Raw genomic sequence first — 20,697 nt, 5'->3', positions numbered from 1 at the left:
AATCAACATCCACGTCATCATCCGGCAAGGCTTCTGATCAGCCAGGTCACTATCTTTAAGTTGTTGCATCTACCTTACGGAAATTTGCATCAACAACTAGTATGCATGTATTCTTCATACAAAACAAGGCAAATCTTGATCTTTACAAAATGTGGCTACATTTGTGAAGATTGGTATTATATGCTGGAATTTCCACAAGCCAGACAAGAAGATCCCTTTCTTCATTACAAATAGGTCCAGCTCTATCTCTATTCAAACAGTCAAATAATGGTGAAAAATGAGTGGTCTTAAACAAGTCAAAAGTGAATATTTTTTTGTTACCTCCTGCTCCTGCTTGATTCAGACATCAGTTGGCTGAATGAGTGCCCCCACCAATCAGAATTTGAAGAGAATCCTTTTGGTGTCAGCCGTCGAAATAGACTGTTGGCGAAGCAACAAAACAACTTCAACTCGTTCGCAGCTTGCGGGTCTTGCGGTTTCTTCTTCTCATTGTGTGCTGACTGCCACATAAATTCCAGTCATCATCAGAAATTTGAGTTTTTGCGCTCAAATTTTTTTTCTTCAGATTTGAGCTCATTTTGCTTTAAAGATTCAGAGGAGAGTTAAAAGTAGAAAATTTGAGTTTTGGGTACTTTACCGTTCGCAGGTTGTTGTCAAAGAGGACGATACAGAGCTGGCTTTGTTGTTTCGGCTGCGACATCCCAAATATCACCTTTGTTTCCGCAGTGGTTGCTTCTTGTTATATAACTTATAGGGGAATTCTAATCATACTTTCTTTTTCTTTTTTTGAGATTTCATAAAATGACCATTTTTAACAAAATCTATTCTAACTCAATACAAAAATTATTAACTTTATAATTCATTTAGATATAAAGTGATCAAATTATCTAAAAAAAGTTGAATATGTCAAGAGACTCAAGACCATAGTTGATTAGGTCCATATTATTTGAAGTCGAATAAGTCAAAATTATAATCGCCTTACCATAAGTCAAATTATTAAGTACATACGTTCTTATACAAAAAAGAATTCAATAAGTACTAAATGCATAAGTCGTGATCTTTTAATTCTATACATAAATATATAATTATTCTCTAGAGCATATATTTACAATTTTATTTTTTACGGATTTCAAATGTTGATCAATTGACACTCATCAACGAGTACTCAGTAGTATATTTTTTATGTATCTTTAAGCTATCGACATTTAGTTTATTGATTATAGAGTTAAAATATAATATGTAGACTCTATAAACTATTCTAAATCCTATAAAAAATAAACCCATCAGAAAAATGAGTAAAAAAAGAAAAAAAGAAGTGGTGTTGATTGCTACAAGAAGCGATCGACAATATAAAAAATTAAAAAAAAAAATTGACACCAAGCACAACGCTACTATATATCGCTCGACACCAAAAATACACAAAGAAAAAATACAAGCATCCTTCCTAGTGAATTTTTCTATGTATATGAGAGTACTATGTAATCAATTGGTGCACAATACATACTAATTAACTAATATTTTTTTAAAATAATATTAGAGCATAAATTGTTTTCTTAATTTTTAGTTATCAACTAATATAACACATGATATGATATAAATGAGACCAACTTTGAGCCCAAATTAATCCAAGTTATGACTTTGGTAAACTTATAAAGTTGATGCTGACGAAAGTTTAAGAATTTTATATGGACCGATTATATTCATGGATTCATTATTCTTATTATTCTATAAATATTGTATAATGTAAATGATAAATTATACAAAATGCTGTCCACCTTCTTCACTAACTTTTCTTTTATTATTTTTATTTTTCAATGTAAATTTATAATTAAAATTGTTTAAATTTTAGATCTAATTATAAAGATTATCTCTATAAAAAATTAACTAAATTGAAATTCGTTTGATTATGTAATTGTAATCAAATAAATAGACGATTTTGATAATAATTTTATTTACCGTTTGTTTATTTAATAATAATTTTTAATTTAATTAATTTTTTATAAAAATGATCTTCAAATTATTATCTCAAAGATAAACAATTTTAATTATAAAAATATACTGTAAAATAAAAAAAATAAAAAAAAAATAGATCACCAAATATAACAAATGGAAACTGAATAACACGAAATATGTGTCAACTGTCAAGTGTCAAATGCATTTCTGTAATTTTTATTTTCACTAATTCCATAGGCACAATGATAATCTTTGGAAAAGAAAATCCAAAAACCCAGAACATAAAATTAGTAAAAAAAAAATCAATAACAATGTTTGAACTCCCGTTGAAGAGCTTGTTCTAGCCATAACTGAGACTCCTCCATAAGCTCAGGACTCAGTCTAAACATGAGAACGCAGAACTCCATCTGATTGAGAGACCCATCACCGTCAAAATCACCTTCCTCTACCATGGACCGTAGATCATCATCACTCAGGTCCTGCAAGCCCAGCAGAGCAGAGTTCCTCTTGAGGCTCTCAAAGGTGATGACCCCCTTGTTAGAATCCATCAACAAATTGAACCCATTACAGAGCTCGCCTATTAGACCGTCCCCACCAAGCTTGCTGGCCATGGTGGGCAGCAAATCTTGGAAATTGGATTGTGGGTTTTGCTGATGAGAAGCCATTGGCAAATTTGGGAGAGAGAGATGAGAGGAGAGGAGAGAGAGAGAGCCCAAAGGGAGAATCAGATGAAGAAATTCAGAGTATGTTGCTGGGGAAAGAGAGATGTGGAAGAGTATATAAAGGAAGATGTGAGATGGGTTTTCCAAGAAAGAGAGGCCATGGAAGACAACTCAGGTACAGCCGTACAGGTAAGGGGGGAAGGTCTGTCTGTTTTGCTGAAGCTGCCATTGGGTTTCTGAGAAGGTCATGAGGGATTGAGGGGTAGAATTGTCAAACTCGTGGAAGGAAATGATGGGTGATGGTCTTGGACGTGGAGAATATTGGTCAAGCGAAAGGTGCTTAGGGGTAAATGTGTCATTTGGGAGGAAGGTGCCTTTTTCATTTTCTTTCTTTGTTTGGAAAAAGGTGAGTTCCATCCCCTTTCTCACGTAGTGTGGAAGTCTGTGACCAGGCACGTAGCCACCTTTTTTCCTAAAACTAAGAACCAATTGCGAATAATTAGGGCCGGGATTAATATATAGTCATACTGTTAAAGTCGTGGCATTTAACTTTGCTAGCTCATTGGGTAAGACCGTAAGACCAAGAAATCCATGGTATAATACCAATGTTGATGGAGCCAATCCACCTTTATTGGGGTAAAGCCCCGGCAGATTCTAAGAATTTTACTTGGTAGGGGCAATTTTACTCGGTAGGGGTGAGACAAAGAAATTTCAAATAGCCACGTGGGCTGTATTATCACTTGCCTTTTAAAAAATTAAACTAGTCTCTTTGAGTCTTTTTATCAAATAAATTCTCTCTTATTCTTAAAAAATAAAATAAAAAACTAAGAAATATTCACTTAAGCCTATGAGAAGAAGATTAATTTCATGAATTGACCCCTTTGCTCCTTACTGGCCAATGGTGTTGGGGGATTGAGAATAGTACTTCGCAACTTTGCAGGGGAAGCTATGGTAGTAGAGCTGATACCATACTTGACACGAGACTATAATATGACTTAAACCTCACACAACCTCACACAAAATAGTAAGTTTGAGTTGACCATTACTTAATACCAACTCAAATGTAAACATTACTTTAATTATGCAAATAATTAATAAGTCCTCACACAATATAATTACAGTTATAGGCAAACCATGTACACCCCCAACCATGGTGCCCCATGGCCATAACTGTATTCTGCTACTGCTTTTGAGTAGATGACATTTTACCGTGCCTCTAACAGTGTTTCACTCATCTCATTTATTGAATGTGATTCATGCTTGCTTGATGAAGAATGATCAGCTTCAAGTGTGTGTGGGTTCCTTTCAGTAAAGAAACCAGGTTGCTTGGGCGCAGGCAATGAACCCTCACCACCCAACATTAGCACCACAGATGCCATGTTTGGTCTATCTTCTGCTTGCATTTGCACACATAACAGAGCTATATGAATGCATCGTGACACTTCTGCTAGAGCACAGGAACCATCCAACACCTTATCCATCACTTCCAATGGTCTTCCTTCAGTCCATAGCGTCCATGCCTGAAATTTAATCAATGAAATTTGTATCTAGGTTAGATTCCATTCTGATTTTCCCACATCTATATGTAAAGACCTCCCATCTTCAAATAATTACAGAACAATCTTGCTGTATTGTAGTAAACTAGGACTAGTCATTCATTAAGCTTACATGTCCTAGAAGGTTAAGCTGGTGGTCTGAATGACAAAATCCTCTGTTCTTCTTCCCACTCACTATCTCCAGCATCATCACACCAAAGCTATAAACATCGGATTTGATTGAGAAGAGTCCATCAACCATGTACTCCGGAGATATATAACCACTGGAAGATGAAATTGCAAATACAAGTTCACAAAGAACATAAAATAAAGAATGTACGAAATGAAACGAGTTCAAAGATACTTACTATGTTCCGACCACTCTATTAGTATTTTCCTCAGTTTGATCTCCCCCGAATGCTCTAGCCGTACCAAAATCAGATATTTTTGGGTTCATATCTTTATCTAGTAAAACGTTGCTGGTTTTAAGATCCCTATGGATGATCCTCAGTCTAGAATCTTGATGAAGATAAAGAAGTCCTCGAGCAATTCCACCAATAATGTTGATGCGTTGGTCCCAACCAAGCAATTTACTCCTTGTGTCATCTAGCAAGTTATAAAAGTAAGTCCAATCTACACTTAAATCTAGAACAAAAATTCCAAAATGAATTATGACAACTAAGACTTGAGAGGTGAGTGCAGGTTGATCGATAGAGGTTCAAACCAAATATGAAGTAGTCCAAGCTTTTGTTGGGCATGTATTCATAAATTAACATTTTTTCATCTCCTTCAGTGCAGCAACCCAGAAGCTGTACAAGATTTCTATGTTGGAGTTTAGCAATCAATATTACTTCATTCATGAATTCTTTAACTCCTTGCCCAGAACATTTTGAAAGCCTTTTCACTGCTATATCTTTCCCTTCTATCAATATGCCCTATAAATTAAAGTAGAAACCATCATTTGAATAAGTTGAAAGATATATATTTTGAAAGGAAAGACACATTCTAATCACACTATATATTTTGTAACCTTGTACACTGGTCCAAAACCACCCTCTCCCAGCATGTTATTGTTTGAGAAGTTATCAGTGGCTCTAGATATGGTGGCCAAATCAAAGGTTATCAACTCTGTGTCTTCGTTTCCACCTTCCATGTCGAACTTCTTTACACGTCTGTTTTTCATTTTTCCTGACAGTAGAAGAATGATTGGGAGTCATTAACAATAGGTTCATACATGATCAACAAATCAGGTTATTAATTAGTTTCTACCTTGTGCTTTTAATTTCTTCCGTATGTAGAAAACCAATCCTAGTGTTAGTATTCCCATGACTAGCAGCCCAAAGCTGACTGTGATTGCCACTCGCTTCTTCACCCCAGAGTGCTTGTTTGTCTTAATGTCACCTGAAAGATAAGAAGTAGATTCAGTGAGAATAAATATAATATATGCCCTGTTACTTTTCGCAAAAAGAACAAAACTTGAACAAGAAGGAACTAAAAGAAGTACCCAATTCTGAGGAAGCCATCCGTACAAATAGGTCTTGCCCGTCAGAGTCGAATTCTTTTATATCAATGAGATCACCAAACCAGAGCAAACAGCCAGTTCCTTCTCCCCTAATATCCATATTTGCACACGCAGTGCAGGTGCAGTTTTTCAAACACAATTTCTTACAATCCTCAAGGGACATAGTAGGATCGGTCCAAGACGAAGATGTGTCCGGCAATTTCAACCTTGTGAACTGCCGAAATCCATCTTCATTACTACAAGCAAATGGAGTAGTACTTGCGTGAACACAGCCGGCGGACCTGTTTTTCAAACTCGAGTCTCTTGGTACAAAACCGTGTAAGCAAGCACATAGAGGAGAATCAACTTTGCAGACAGAGAATGCACCGCACGAAGCATAAGTGTCACAACGATCTGCTGGAGCCGAGTACATAACATTGTTGCTGTTGCTCTTAGTAATCCAAAAGAAGCGCTGCAAATCACCTGACCGGTTCAGCACCAGTCTCGAATGAAGGTTGTTGCTCAGGAGCTCAAATTTGTAATAGACCTCATTCTTGTCCAACACAAAGTCGATTTTGAAGTCTCTCTGAGAGCTAAGTTGAGGACTCCCTGTGAAAGCAAGGCCATTCCAGGACCCCAACCTATACTGTGTCAGGGGACCTTTCCTAAGGACTAGTTGGGGGTACCCATTTGGGTCTATGGAAAATGAAAATTGGCCTAGAGCAGGGTCCCCTGCATCTTTCCAAGAACACAAAACCCTGTTTAGGCCAGTTTCCAAGTTCCTTCCAAGCTTCATTCCCGGTAGCAAGGTGTCGCTCGGATAGTCGAAGCTCTGCCAGAGAGAATCGACCCCATTTCCATCTTTCACGATAAGATTGCCCGAGTCTAACAGCTGAGCAACTGGGTTGCTTATGGTTCTTGAAGATGAACTACTGTTGGATGACCACACAGTCGTACTATTTGTGCCACTGAGAAGCACAAGAACTCCTTTTTCAGTAATATTCAGAGCTCCAGAGTGATCAGTGAGTGGGGTTCCTCTGTTTCCCACCCATACAACTGTCTGAGGAGATATTTCATGGTACCATATTCCAAAGTATCGACGAATACTCTTCGAATTAGTAGGGCTAAAGAAGCCTAATTCGAAGCTTCCTCCGGTGGAAACTAGAGTCTCTCCATCTCTGATTGACTCACTTGGAGTGATGAGGTCTTTTGCAGTGGAGGTACTTAGAATGGAGAACATAAATGATGAGAAGACAGACACAGAGAGCACTGTAAAGGTTTTCATAGCTCTTCCTCTTTGCTCTGAATAACTAGTAGAAACCAAGTTTACTATCATGCGTGCATGCCCAAGGTTGGAGACTTGCATTATATGCAAATGGCAGCTGCCATCAACGGTTAGACAGCTAGAAAATGATAGGTTTTTTACAGAGGAACAAGGCAATTAATATGGTCATCAAAGTAGCTCGAGCTGACAGTTGTTGAAGTTAGGTGTTTCCGTACCAAAATGTTAAGAACTAAAGACAGCAGGCCAGTGGATGGTACCAATAATGCTTACGTGATTCTATTTCATAAGACACATCCGAATTGTATAAGGAATTGAAATGAGGTGTTCCTGTCAAATATCTAGGCGAAATTCATAAAGGCGATTGAGGAGACTCCAAAACAGAAGTTAAAGTCATTGCATGGGGATAAAGCCAGATTTTTGTTGTACAAGCTCTTTCATTAGATGGGTCGCACCTATCTCAAATTGCATGTCAAGGTTAAGGTGGTGATCTGGTGTGTTGGGATCAGTGTCGGATCTGACGTGGTGCAGTGCAACCGCACAGAGCCTACATAGTAAAGGGCCTCATATTTTGGAGCAATATTATATATTTTTTTTCTGTCAAAAATCAAAATGTTATATAGGCTTTATTGTTTATTAAACTCTAAATAGGAAAACAACTTGTTGAATATTTTTCTTATGGCTTGTCACTTGTGTCTTCAACTGGCATGTTAAAACTTAAAAGCTATCAAATCCCTACAAAATCAAATCCCTACAAAATGGAATAGCATATAAGTAGCCATATAATTAAGATACAGATTAAAGAAAGGAAAAACATTGGGCTTTAATAAATCACTTTCTAAGTTTTATATTTGGCCATGAGAAATATAATTTTACTCTTCATTTTGAATTAGGATTTTTTTTTTGTTTTTTATTTAGATGTATTGGTATGTTAATTCAATGCTTTTCTTTGATATTGTTAGAGTTAACAAAAGCGAAAAAATTTCAAAAATGATTTAAACTTTGACCTCTGTATCAATTGAGACTATGAACTATGAGTTGTACCAATTTGCCTTCTTAACTTTACTTTCTATGTCAATATGCCACTTTCGTCAACCCAGTTTGTAAATTTCGTCCAAAAGTGATCACATGTCACACATGTAATCACTTTTTTAGGAATAAATTCATCATTTTACTTATAATATAAGAACATAGAAGTCGAACCACTTCACGTATATGACCCTTTTTTGGACGAAAAATGTAATTGAACTAACGGAATGGGCAATTGGCTTCAAAATTAAAGTTCATAAGGCATATTGATATAACTCATAATACGCATTATGAATTGACATATAAGTCAAAGTTTAAGTCATTTGTGAAAACTTTTCCTTTAACAAAATTATGTTTTAACTCTGTATTCTTGACTTCAAACATATTGATCTTCTATGTTATATTGTCATACTCTTAAAGAAATGAACAAATGTTTTATTACTAGCTTCGTAATGTTTGCATTTGATTTCTAACTTAGTACTAAGCATAGTTTTTTTGTTCTCTTCGTAAATGTTGTAGACTCATTCCATTAACCTTAATACTAATAAATCTTACAAATATACATCTAATGTGTTAGAAAAAAGATTGTACAATAATAAGGGTTCCATTTTTAAATTATGCACAGGCTTGTAAATCTTGAGAGCAGTTTTGCTCACCTCCTTTAACTCAGGTGTATGCTCACCTCTCATCTAAAATGATGTCATGTGTTTAAAAAATTAACCATGAGTTAATCTATTATATTTAATTATTTTTTATGTTATATTAATGATGAGAGAGAAAAATAATTTGACAGCTCTTTTCTACTTTTATCATTGTCTTTTATTGCTCAACTTTTTTTTATCACCCATTAATTTCTCTTCTCTTTTATTTAATTATTTCTAATAATTTTTGTTTATTTTGTTTTTTTTGCTCTTCTCCAGTACGCCTCTAGTATCCATAAAACCACATCCATTTAATAATTTTTGCTTTTTTTTTTTTGCTCTTCTCCAATATGCCTCCAGTACCCAAAAAACCACATCCTTTTTTTTTTTGGGGTCTTCTCCTATATACACCTTTTATGTACTTTTTTAATTAATTAAAAAAATATTCCAACATTAACACATTTTTTTGGGCTTAAGAATTCTTCTCTCTTGTCTCATACATGACATTTTCAGATCAAACAAATGCTTAGGCCAATCCAAGGTGTTGCAGCATTTGAAGAGAGAATAATAGTTGCAACGACTTTTTTTTTTTTTAAAACTTATGTAACTTTTTTATTGGATTTTCTATGTATGCAAATGAGTTGTTTTAGATTTGTTTTTGGCCACATTTTGGATTAAACTTTGCAAATGAGTTTTTTGTTTGAATTGCAAATGTGTTGTTAGAATATTTTAGTTTTTAATTAATTAAAAAAATAGATAAATGTGTATACAGGAGAAGACCCAAAAAAATGGATAAGGTTTTTTGAGTACTGGAGAAGAGCAAAAAACAAAAGAAGCAAAAATTATTAGAAATAATTAAATAAAAGAGAAAATAAATTAACGGGTGATAAAAAAAGTTGAGTAATAAAAGATAAGGGTAAAAATAGAAAAAAGTTGTCAAATTATTTTTCTCTCTCATCATTATAACATCAGAAATAATTAAATACAATAGATTAACTCATGATTAGTTTTTTAAATACATGACAACATTTTAGATGAGATATAAGCATACACCTAAGTTAGGAGGTGAGCAAAACTGCGCTCGTAAATCTTAAGAATGATGCTGGTTGAGATTACATGATTCGATGCAAACCATGACTGAGATGGAGATTAGTGCCACATCGGATAGAAGACACAACAATTTACAACAAAGAAAATGTATTATTCACTATTAACTTTTTTTTTCTTTTGGGGTCGAAATTCACTATTAACTGTACCTAGTTTTTTTTTAAGATAAAACTCCACACATGTATAAATGTATTCACGGATAAGAGCCTATCAATCACATATCCTGGTGACATATAACTGCAGTTTTAGGATCAGGTTTAGACTTGCATATAACTGCAAAATTGAATTGATAAGGCAAGAGAACAGTACCCTATAATATAATATGCTGCTCATGTCGTGCTAATTTACCTAGTCTAGTCTGTTTATGGTCAACTTGCTTGGTTTGCATTTCTGATTTTTCTTTCCTTCCTTTTCCAGTTAATTTATGTGTTGGCTTACATATATCGATAGATTAGTGAAGTCGTCACCTAGGTGGAGGAGGATTTGCAGTTAACATCAAATTCTTGGGAGCCCTGAAAGTCTTGCAATTAAAAATTTATTTTCCATCATATGACATATGCATCATATATTGATTAACAAAGAATTAAACAAGAACATCCATTCAAAGTGCCACTCGCGTTGTAATAAGAATTATAATGACCGAGTCACCATTGAACAAGTCCTGGTGAGAAAAACAACAAGTAACATGCAGTTTCCATATTCCCCTGGTCAAATTGTACTTTAATTGGAACAAGCCTTCTGCTAACCGCGTCAAATCAAAACAAATTGGTTCTCTACATATACTTTTTTGACAGCTTCTTTTTCTGTTATTTCTGAACCAAATTGAACTTCCTGTGGCCTAATCTGAGCTTCCAGCTATATAGGCACATATGCAGTAGACAACTGAGAGACTATATGTGAAAACAAATGACCAACTTGCAGATAATTTAACAAGCAAAGTTTTCAATTCTACCCTTTCCAAGCTAACGTGTAGGGAGTAATTAGTAGCTGACTTATAGGATGTGATTAGCTGTATCTAGCTGCATCGTTAGTTTCCTTTTTAGTCATACCCTATGTACTCTTTAAACAGTCCGTAATTTATACCACCCAACTATAGGAAAAAATTTGTTGCCGCACCCAGCCATTACCCAACAAACCAGCCGCACCCTAACCACAGCCTACCAATAGTTTAGGCTTCATTATTACTAGAATTTACGTCTATGCCATTAACCAAGCTCACAGCCCACAGCCCACAGCCCGCAACCAATCCCATAGAAACTGCAACCAAGCCCACAAATTGCCAGAAGCCCACAAACAAACCGCACCCAAGAAAGTCCACAGGACAGCTGGAAGCCCAAAACCCCCCAGCAGCCCAACCCACCTCACGAAAATATCCCACGATCTCTCCCACGAACAGTTTCAGACCCTCTCTCCCACGAACAGTTTCAGAACCCATTTCAATTTTCCATACTCCCTCCTCCAAGATTTCTCCTTCCATTAGAAAAAATTTTGGAACCGCCCCCCCCCCCCACGAAAACAGTTTCAGAACCCATCCCCCTTCAACTTCCCCACTCCCCCCTCCAAGATTTCTCATTCCATCACTGAAAGAGTTTCAGACCCACTGCCCCCCACGAAAACAGTTTCAGAACCCATCCCCCTTCAACCTTCCCCACTTCTCCCCACCACGATTTCTCATTCCATTGCGAAATCAGTTTCAGAATCCACTCCCTCTGAACTTCCCCCAACTCCCCCCCCCCCACGATTTCTGATTCCATCATGAAAGCAGTTTCAGAACCCACTCCCCCCTCCGAAAACAGTTTCAGAACCCACTCACTCTTCAACTTCCGCCACTCACCCCCCACGATTTCTCATTCCGAAATCTACTCCTTCTCCTACAAACCAACACATATATTAGCTGAAGAAACCAAAATCGACAACAAACATAAAGAATTTTTGCAGAAAAGGTAAGTGTACATAATTTTCTTCTCGGTATTCTGGGACATAAAAATTTGTGGATATTCTGGATAAGTGTACTAATGTAACTATATTTGAATTGAATTTGTGTTTCTTATGCAAATTTGTAGGGTTCTAAAACTGTGACTACTTTCAGCAAGGTCACTAGTATATTCTAATAACTGTGACTACTTTCAAAATTGCAGGGTTTAAAAAATGGCAAAGGGGAAGCAAGCAACAAAACAAAACAAAGCACCGAAACATAAGGTAAAACGACAAAAAACAATTGCAACTCAATTTCTAAATAAGAACAGTTTCACTAAGTTGCATAATGTAATATGGTTTCGTGATTTGACTGATGTAGTTTCACCTAGTTTATGCAAGTTGCACAAATTTATGTAACTACAACCAAGTCTAGGAGGAAACAGTTTCACTTAGTCTAGGAGGAAACAGTTTCACTTAGTGTAGGAGAAAACAGTTTCACTTAGTGTAGGAGAAAACAGTTTCACTAAGTTGCATAATGTAATATGGTTTCATCATTTGACTGAGCTAATTTCAAGCACATAATTGTTCTTGATATAAATTCACTATAATTATCCATTTACACATAAACAGTTTCACCATAATTATCCATTTGCACATGTTTACTTTACTTTACTATAAATGCAATGTAACTGAATATGGGACTAGGAAATGTACCTGGACATGTTTCTTATGTTTGAGTATACCTTGACATGTTTCAATTCATAGCATATCCTAATAAGTGTAACTGTTTAAACATTTATAGAGTCAGAAAAAATCACCAGCGAAGGACGCTAAAAGGAATCCAGGTATACAATATCGATCTAACCTGGTGAGCTTTTTGAATATCCTCCAAAGCATCAAGCCTAGTCTACAGCAGAAGCATCTGGACAAGTTAAAACAGACTCCTTTTTGGACTTTTTTCGATGCCTGCAACAGAGGATTAATAACAAAGAAAGAGCACAGGAAATCAGACCAGCAGATCCACCAAATCCTCAGCTTGTATGACACAAGAACACACAAATTCAAAATTGGGGGAAGATTTGAAGCAATTGAAGTTGAAGATGTTGCACAGATGTTTGGGTTGCCAAGTCATGGAAAGGAAGTACAAATCGACAACTATGGCTGCACAAGATGTGATTCAAGTTTTGTAAAGAGATATTTCAGTGAAGACATAAGAGTGACCAAAAAAGAAGCTGAAAATGCACTTACAAAAGCCCTTCAAGCAGACAGAACAGATGATGTGGTGAGGCTGATTGTTATCTTGATGTTAACTATCATCTTCTTTGCAAATTCGGGGTACACACTTGCATGGAATTTAGTCTCCCCGATAGAAAACATCAAGAAAATGAAATCGTTTGCATGGGCAAGAGCCATAAGAGATTTCTTGAGAAATAATTTGAGGAATAGTCCACAGGGCAGTTCTGTCAGTGGATGTGTTATAATGATTTTGGTACGTAATTACATTTTTCTATTTTTTATTAACATTATTTTACAATATGTTGATATGATTGTAACTATATCTTTATTTATTGTATCTTCACAGTATTGGTTTTGTGAGAAAACTAGAGTTATAAAACCAATAGAAGGAAGAGAAAACATGAGTCCAACAATTGTAAAGTGGGACTTGTTGAAATTGATTGCAGCTTTGAGAAAGACAAAACTTGCAGATATAAAGGTAAAAATTTCTATTCTAATTAAGCTGTAATTGTATTATTAATATACTGAAACTGTTTTCTCAATGATACTAACACTAATGTAAATGTGCAGTTTGCAGAAGAAGATGTTGACAGTAGTAATGAGGATGATGATGATGATGATGATGATTTTGAAGAAGACATGTCATTAGTACAAATGGTAAGTGAAAAAAACATTATCTATACTGAATCTGAAATTATTGTATTGTAACTATTATTGCAATACCTTATATTGCAACTATGCAGATGGCAAGAAAGAACTTAAGGATCAGGCGAAGAAATACAAACCAAGAGGGTCCAAAAAAGAAACACAAAGTACTGGATGAGGCTGCAGAGAAAGATGAGGGAAAAAGCGATTGTGAGGAAGGAAGTGACGATGAGGAAGAACAGCAGGGTGGACACACTGAAACTGAATCTGACGAGGAGGATGAGGGAAAAAGCAATGATGAGGAAGGAAGTGAGGATGAGGAAGAAGAGCAAGGTGGACCTCCAGAAACTGAATCTGATGAGGAAGAACAAGTGGATGACACTGCAAAGGGGAAAAATGACAACAAAAAACAAGAGGAAAAGAAAGATGAGGATGAACCTGTAGAAGAAGAAGATGAAAATGAAGAAGAAGGGAATGAGTCTGACAGCAGTGCAACTGAAACTGAATCTGATGCTGCAACTGAAAATGAAGATGTCGAAGGTGGAGACCAGACAGGCGGCAATGATGTTTTTCGAGACATTGTTGGCTCATTAGAAGGTCATTATCTGAGAGAAAGGGAAGAAAATTATAGGCAAATTAAAGTTCCACATGGAGTCGAATATCAAAGAATATCGACTCAAGAAATGCTGGCAGAAGAAATGACTGAGAATGAGGAGCTTACACGAGAAAGGAATGATCTAAAACATCAATTCAACATGCTGAAAGAGGAAGCTGACAAACTTCGTGAACAGTTACAGGAAAAAAATAGAGAAAATGAAGAACTGAAGCACATGTTGCATATTGAAAAACAACAAAATTCTGAAGTTGAATTTCAGATGCAAATGTTGCATGCTACAAATGCATCTCTAAATGAACATGTAAATGGATTGAATGAACAAGTGAAGGGAATGAGTAATGACCTTTTGGCAATAGCGACTGAGAACTGCAGCCTAGAGCTTCAGATCAAGAACCTAGAAGACATCCAAAGTGAAATAATCCACATCAAGAACGAACTCATCAAAGAGGTAGAGTTCTTGAAGGAAAAGAATACTCCTGAAACTCCCTGCCAGGCATTAAAGATATCAAATAAGCATTTCATCCAAAACCTGTCAGCAATATTACGGATGAAACAAAGAAAGAGGAAGAAGTTGGAGTACCCTGAATTCGATTATGACTGTGGAAAGAAAAAGACAAGGACCACCATCAAAACTGCCGAAGTTGCAATGCCAATTTCACAAGTGGGTCCTGATGATGTTGAGGAACTCGACAACACTCAAACCACTGAAACTGTTGAAACCACTGCAACTGTTGATTCAGCAGTAGTAGATCAAAAAAGGAGAAAAATCCCATGGGGCAGATGTGCAGTGTACAAGATGATGGAACCTGAATTGAAAGCACAAATCATATATTACTGGAAAGAAGCTGAATTTGAGTAAGTCAAATAAACTCCATCTTTTTACATATGAAGTTTCACTACAATACTAGACTGAAACTGAATCTTCACACTGCAATTGAATTTATACTGTAACTGAAATTGTTTTCTTTATCAAACAGTGAATTCTTTTGGTGTGGTAAACCTGGATGGACAGTATCACGCGAGGATGTGGACCAGTTGATCAAAGAGCATGATGTGGCAAATACTGTAAGATAAAAGCATGAAAGTAACACATGCTCAATTTCATTCTTCTATACTTCTTATACCTTAAAATACTAATTTCTAACATTGAAATTCATCACAAAACATAGGTTGTCGACTCATATAATCACTTATTGCAAGAAGAGCTACAAGAAAGTGGTACATTCATTTTCAGTACTTATGCCTGGGTAAGAACTGAAACTGCATTATTTATTTCTACTATTAATTCTAAATGTGTATATGTATGCTTTATCAAATTCAAATCTATTTTTCTTGAGAACATCAGAGATTTTTGAAAGAGAAAAACGACAATGGCATCGTTGGATTCCTTTTGAACGAATTGTTGCAACGCTTGCCAAAATATGACAAATTCCTGTTTCCTATGCTATCTACAAAAAAGAGCCACTTCACACTACTTATGCTTGACTTGAAGAATAGAAAGTGGACGCATTTCAATTCCCTCAGATCAAGTAATGTGAACGGAAGTGATGTATGCTTTGAAAATGCAAAGTATTTGGTAAGAAACAAACAAAATGTATATTAACATTAAATTACACTAACATATGATTCATTCAGTTACACTGACATATGTTGTCTTAAACATGTAGAAAGATTACGTGGATCAATTCCTCACAGAATCCAAAAAGAATGCTGCACAAGATTTAGCTAAAGGGACAAGGAGGCAGAATCTAGTGAAACAAATAGGTCCAATTTCCCTAAACCAGGCAAATCAACAGAAACTAGATGACTTATATCAAGTGCAACTGAATGAGGATGAGAAAGTAACATTAACTTGGCTGTTGGAACACAACATTGAAATGCCAATTGAAGATGACAACAACTGTCCCCAGCAAAAATCGGGAACGTAAGTATTATTACATATTTTAAAAAGTGCAAATATATATTTCAGAATAAAGGAATGACTGTAACTGTAAGTTTGACTGTAATTGTAACTTGTCTATTGCAGAAATGATTGTGGATTCCTAGTCATGTACTACACAGAGCAAATTCAAAGGGGAGCTCCATTTAAGAACCCTTTCACAAAGACAGATGTGCAGAAATTCAAAATACAAGTCCTGAAGAAGTTCATGGATCATCCACTTAGCTGGTTGAACATATTGGGCAAAAAAGTTAAGAGACCAGAAGCCAACAACAAGTTTGATCATATCATGGCGAAATTCAAACATTGATAAAATGTCGAGACTTTTATATTTATGACTTGTATATAAGTAGTTGGTTTATTTCTGTAATTTTTGGCTAAATTCAAACATTGATCTAATTTCTTAAATTTATTACTTGTATATAAATAGTTCTTTTATTTCTGTAATTTTTGTAATGTCTAAACAATTTCACTTTAAAAAAAAAAAACTTCTTGGTCATTAAGTTAGTGTAACTGTTAAACAATAACTAAAATTGGACACTAAAAGTAACTGAAACTGTATTTAAATGTTGTCAACTTTGCTTGTAGGACCAAAAAAACTCGCAATAACACCAACGCACTTGTCAACTTTTACAAAACAGTTTCTCTTGAAAAACAATTTCACTTGCAAAACAGTTTCACTTACAATACAATTTCACTTAAAAAACAGTTTCAGTTGCCATGTTCAGAGAAAGAGGTTACGTCTTTTCAGTTTCAAGAGAATGAACAGTCTCATTGTTAATAAGCTATCAACTGGAATATAATAATTGTATCATAAGTCAGATAATAACATTCAACTACAATCATAAACCAAAATCCCTAATAATACAAAATATTCAACTGAAACTATATCAAAACAGTTTCACCTTCGAAAATAATACTAAAAACAAGAAAACCAAACAGATTCCATTTGCAAATTCCAAAATCCAAGAATACAGGACTACATAATCAAAATTTCGAGAATCATCAATCTAATTCAATGTAATAATTCCAAGAAATCCTTAAATTCAATTTCATAAACTGAAACTAAACTACAAAAACAAAGAAATCAATTCCTCAAAGGAGCAGTACATGTTTTCTTATTGTGGCCATCAACTTTACCACATCTACCACATTTAATAGATCTTGAACTGGCTCCAATAGACTTATACCTCGTTGATCTTGGTCTTCCAGGAGGCCTCTTTGTAAAAGGAGGAATAACAAAATCAGAAGCATCATAAGCAGATATCTCAATATCAGGAATGGGAAGAATTGCAGCTGCATAGGAATTCCTATAGTAACCAGATTTAAATTCGTCTTCAATGTAATCATAGACATTTTTACCCTCTCTTTGAATTGCTACAAGAGCATGAGCACAAGGGAACCCTTCAATTTTCCATCTACGACAAGTACAAAAGTTGGAGTTCAAATCAACTAAAACAGAATGTGGACCGAACACCTCATAAACAGAATCATATGATCGGGCAATCTTCCAATGCCTACCCACTTCCATATACTTCCTCAACATCTCATCCATTTTAGGACAAAGAACATTATGCCAACTACTAGCCTCAGTCCTTCTTTTGTCCATAGTTTCCATTATTTGAACTCTAATACCATCAACCATTTCAAATATGGGCAATGAACGAAACTTGAGGATCCAAAAATTAAAAGACTCAGATAAGCCATTTGCCATAACCCCATACCGATTACCTTTAAAAAAAGCACACGCACAATGTTCAAACGGAATGCTCTCTAAGAATTTCTTAGCATTGTCATGCCCTTCTTTTTCCAAATCAGCCAAATGTTTGTAAAAAATCTCAACCGTTGGCGCATATGCACATTTCATGAATAAATTCAGAACACGTTCTCTCAAATATTTACCAACTACTTTCACAGGCAACTTATTTTTCAAATTTCCTACCAAATGAAAATAACAATATGCATGAGGTGAGGAAGGAAAAATACGGTTAACACCTTCTAACAAGCCAGGATTACGATCTGAAATGAATGTAACTGTACGACCTTGGGGTGCCAAAACTTGATACAAATTTTCAAAAAACCAAGTCCAATTGTCTTCAGACTCAGAATCCACAATAGCATAAGCAAGAGGAAATATACCTACAGAAAAATAAATAAAACAAACAAAGAAAAAGCCGAAGTGTAACTAATAAAGCAAAAGAATAAAATATGATAATTTACTGAACTGTAACTGTAACCAAGTCAAATAAACTCAATCTTTCTATTTTTTAACTTTCACTGCCATATTAGACTGAAACTGAATTTCCACAGAATTGGTACACTGAAACTGATCTACCAAAAAATTCCTACACTGAACTGAATTAATATCTTTAGAGCCATATATAATTAAGTCAATTAAAAGTTTCAATATTACAAATACCTGGTTTGTCGGCATTTATGTTAGGGTTTAGCTACGAGATTTTGGGCTCTGCCCAAAATCCCGTAGCTAAACCCTAACATAATGCCTCCACCAAGCCCATTCTATACCCTAGGAGGAGATTGGATCAAAAATAGGGATTTACCCTTAAAAATCGAGGAAGGAAGCAACGAAATCAATAAACAACTGCAACTAAAAAAAAAAAGACGTACCTTTATCACCATCCCTTCCATTTGCAGCAAGCAAATGACCCAAATACTTCCCTTTCAAAAAAGTTCCATCAACATGAACCATGGGAAGACACCATCTATATCCTTGAATACATGCAGAATATGAAATGAAAAATCTCTGAAACCGACCACTTGACTCATCCAACTGTAAAACACAATGTGTGCCTGGATTTGAAATCTTCACAGCTTCAACGTACCAAGCTAACTTTTGAAAAGAGGCCTCCTCATCACCATGAACAAGAAGCTTTGCCATCTCTTTACCTTTCCATGCATTTTGATAACTGATATCCAAACCATAGTTCAGTTTCAGTTCCTGCACAATGTCAATAGGTCTCAAAGATGGCTTCAAACGAAGCTCATCTTTCACAATTGATGATACAATTCGTGAACTCATCATCTTACCTTTAGTCTCACGAACAACTCCACGGCATGTATGCTGATTATTCATAGTACGAATATAGCAAAATCCATTTGCTCTACATAACACTGCATACACACGCCATTTACAACCGTGTGAATTCTTCTCAAAACATTCAGCTATAATCCGATCTTTGTCATTCTTCGCATATACAAATTTGAATCCCATCTGAACAGCATATTTCACCAATTTCAAACGAAATTCAGCTACACCGCCCTCAAATTTTTGTCCAACATGATCAATATAACCTTCCCACTCTTTCGATAGATAACTTTTAGTTTCAGCAGTTCCAAAATCACCTAAATACTGATTCGGATCAATCAAACTCTCAAACTCTTCAGAAGATGAACAACTTGCACCTTTCTTTCTTGTATAAGAGACTTCACTAGCACTTGTATCTTTAGATGATGTACTAGGAGCACTACAAGCAACATACTCAACAAGAACACCATTGTGATTCACAAGTATATCAACATATGAAAGTTTAAACAAAGGCAAAGAAGCTAACATCAAGTGAACATCCATATCACATTCCAATTTGCAACTTTCAAGATCCGGTAAAGAGTAAGATAACCTAAATTGCCCTGCCTTCAAATGATTGAATCTCTTTATTACTTCACTACAAATCCATTCATAGGTAACACCGGAAAACAATGACAAAAGAACTGACTTACTGTCACAAGTAACTCTTGAAATCACACCAACATCCATTAAGCTACATGATAAGAAAACATAAAACAAAAAAGTAAGTAAACACTGACTAACAAAATAAAATCAATTGAAACTGTTAAAACAGAACAACATAATCAGTATTGCAATTCAATTTCTTAATAAGTTTAGGCAATATCAGTTTCAATTTCTGACTTAAAATAAAACAAACAAAGAAAAAACACAAGTGTAACTGAAACTGAATTTCCACAGAATTGCTACACTGAAACTGAATTTCAACATAATTCCTACAGTGAAACAGAATTTCCACAAAATTGCTACACTGAAACTGAATTTCAACATAATTGGTACACTGAAACTGAATTTCAACATAATTCCTACAGTGAAACTGAATTATTCTCTTTAAGGTTTTGATATCAATTGACTAAGTTGATATTACATCTAAATAAATCAACAAACCTAAATTCAACCACTAAAGCTGTAACTAAATTACTCCCAGAAATTGAAACTGAATCACTCAAACAAATTGTAACTAAATCACACACAGAAATTGTAAATCAAATGAAATTTACAAGAACTCACAGTAATCAAATTTGGTCTACTAAGCTCCGATGAAAACCTCCCGATCACAATCAGAACAATCCGATCACAACACCCCGAACAATCCGATAACAAGCTCGCGTAGATTCAATTACTCCAAAATCCGATGAAGACCTCCCCCGATCACAGAAAACACCCCGCAGAATCCGATCTCAAGCTCACGAATCGCACGAAGAGAATCGCATATGAAGATGAAGAAACTCACGATGAAGATTCAAGCTCACGATGATGAAGATTCAAGCTCATGATGAAGATTCAAGCTCACGATGAACATCGCAAGCGCAAGAACAGGGGTAACTAA

The 20,697-nt window shown here is 35.4% G+C and overlaps 3 protein-coding genes across 3 annotated transcripts; all 3 read right to left on the bottom strand.

The window, feature by feature from the left end:
• Positions 1–2,130: 2,130 nt before the first annotated feature.
• Positions 2,131–2,728, bottom strand: LOC147298150 (calcium-binding protein KRP1-like). Its single transcript, XM_086233751.1, has one exon. It carries the CDS (start codon positions 2,616–2,618, stop codon positions 2,256–2,258), a length of 363 nt encoding a protein of 120 aa, XP_086089877.1. The 5' UTR covers positions 2,619–2,728; the 3' UTR covers positions 2,131–2,255.
• A 734-nt stretch (positions 2,729–3,462) lies between these two features.
• Positions 3,463–6,936, bottom strand: LOC147298149 (G-type lectin S-receptor-like serine/threonine-protein kinase At4g27290). The gene is made up of 7 exons (XM_086233667.1): positions 5,655–6,936; positions 5,420–5,551; positions 5,181–5,338; positions 4,875–5,085; positions 4,519–4,756; positions 4,284–4,434; positions 3,463–4,135 (listed from the first exon to the last, which is right to left on the bottom strand). Exons 1-7 carry the CDS (start codon positions 6,934–6,936, stop codon positions 3,821–3,823), a joined length of 2,487 nt encoding a protein of 828 aa, XP_086089793.1. The 3' UTR covers positions 3,463–3,820.
• Positions 6,937–17,150: 10,214 nt separating this feature from the next.
• Positions 17,151–19,652, bottom strand: LOC147298148 (protein FAR1-RELATED SEQUENCE 4-like). Its single transcript, XM_086244984.1, has 2 exons — positions 18,692–19,652; positions 17,151–18,202 (listed from the first exon to the last, which is right to left on the bottom strand). Exons 1-2 carry the CDS (start codon positions 19,650–19,652, stop codon positions 17,151–17,153), a joined length of 2,013 nt encoding a protein of 670 aa, XP_086101110.1.
• Between the last annotated feature and the right edge of the window lie 1,045 nt (positions 19,653–20,697).

This window comes from Dryas octopetala, chromosome 1 (assembly GCF_963921425.1).
Source record: "Dryas octopetala chromosome 1, drDryOcto1.1, whole genome shotgun sequence".
NCBI classification, from domain to species: Eukaryota; Viridiplantae; Streptophyta; class Magnoliopsida; order Rosales; family Rosaceae; genus Dryas; species Dryas octopetala.
Note: the sequence above shows the minus strand (reverse complement) of the source record. Positions and strands in the feature narration are given on the sequence as shown.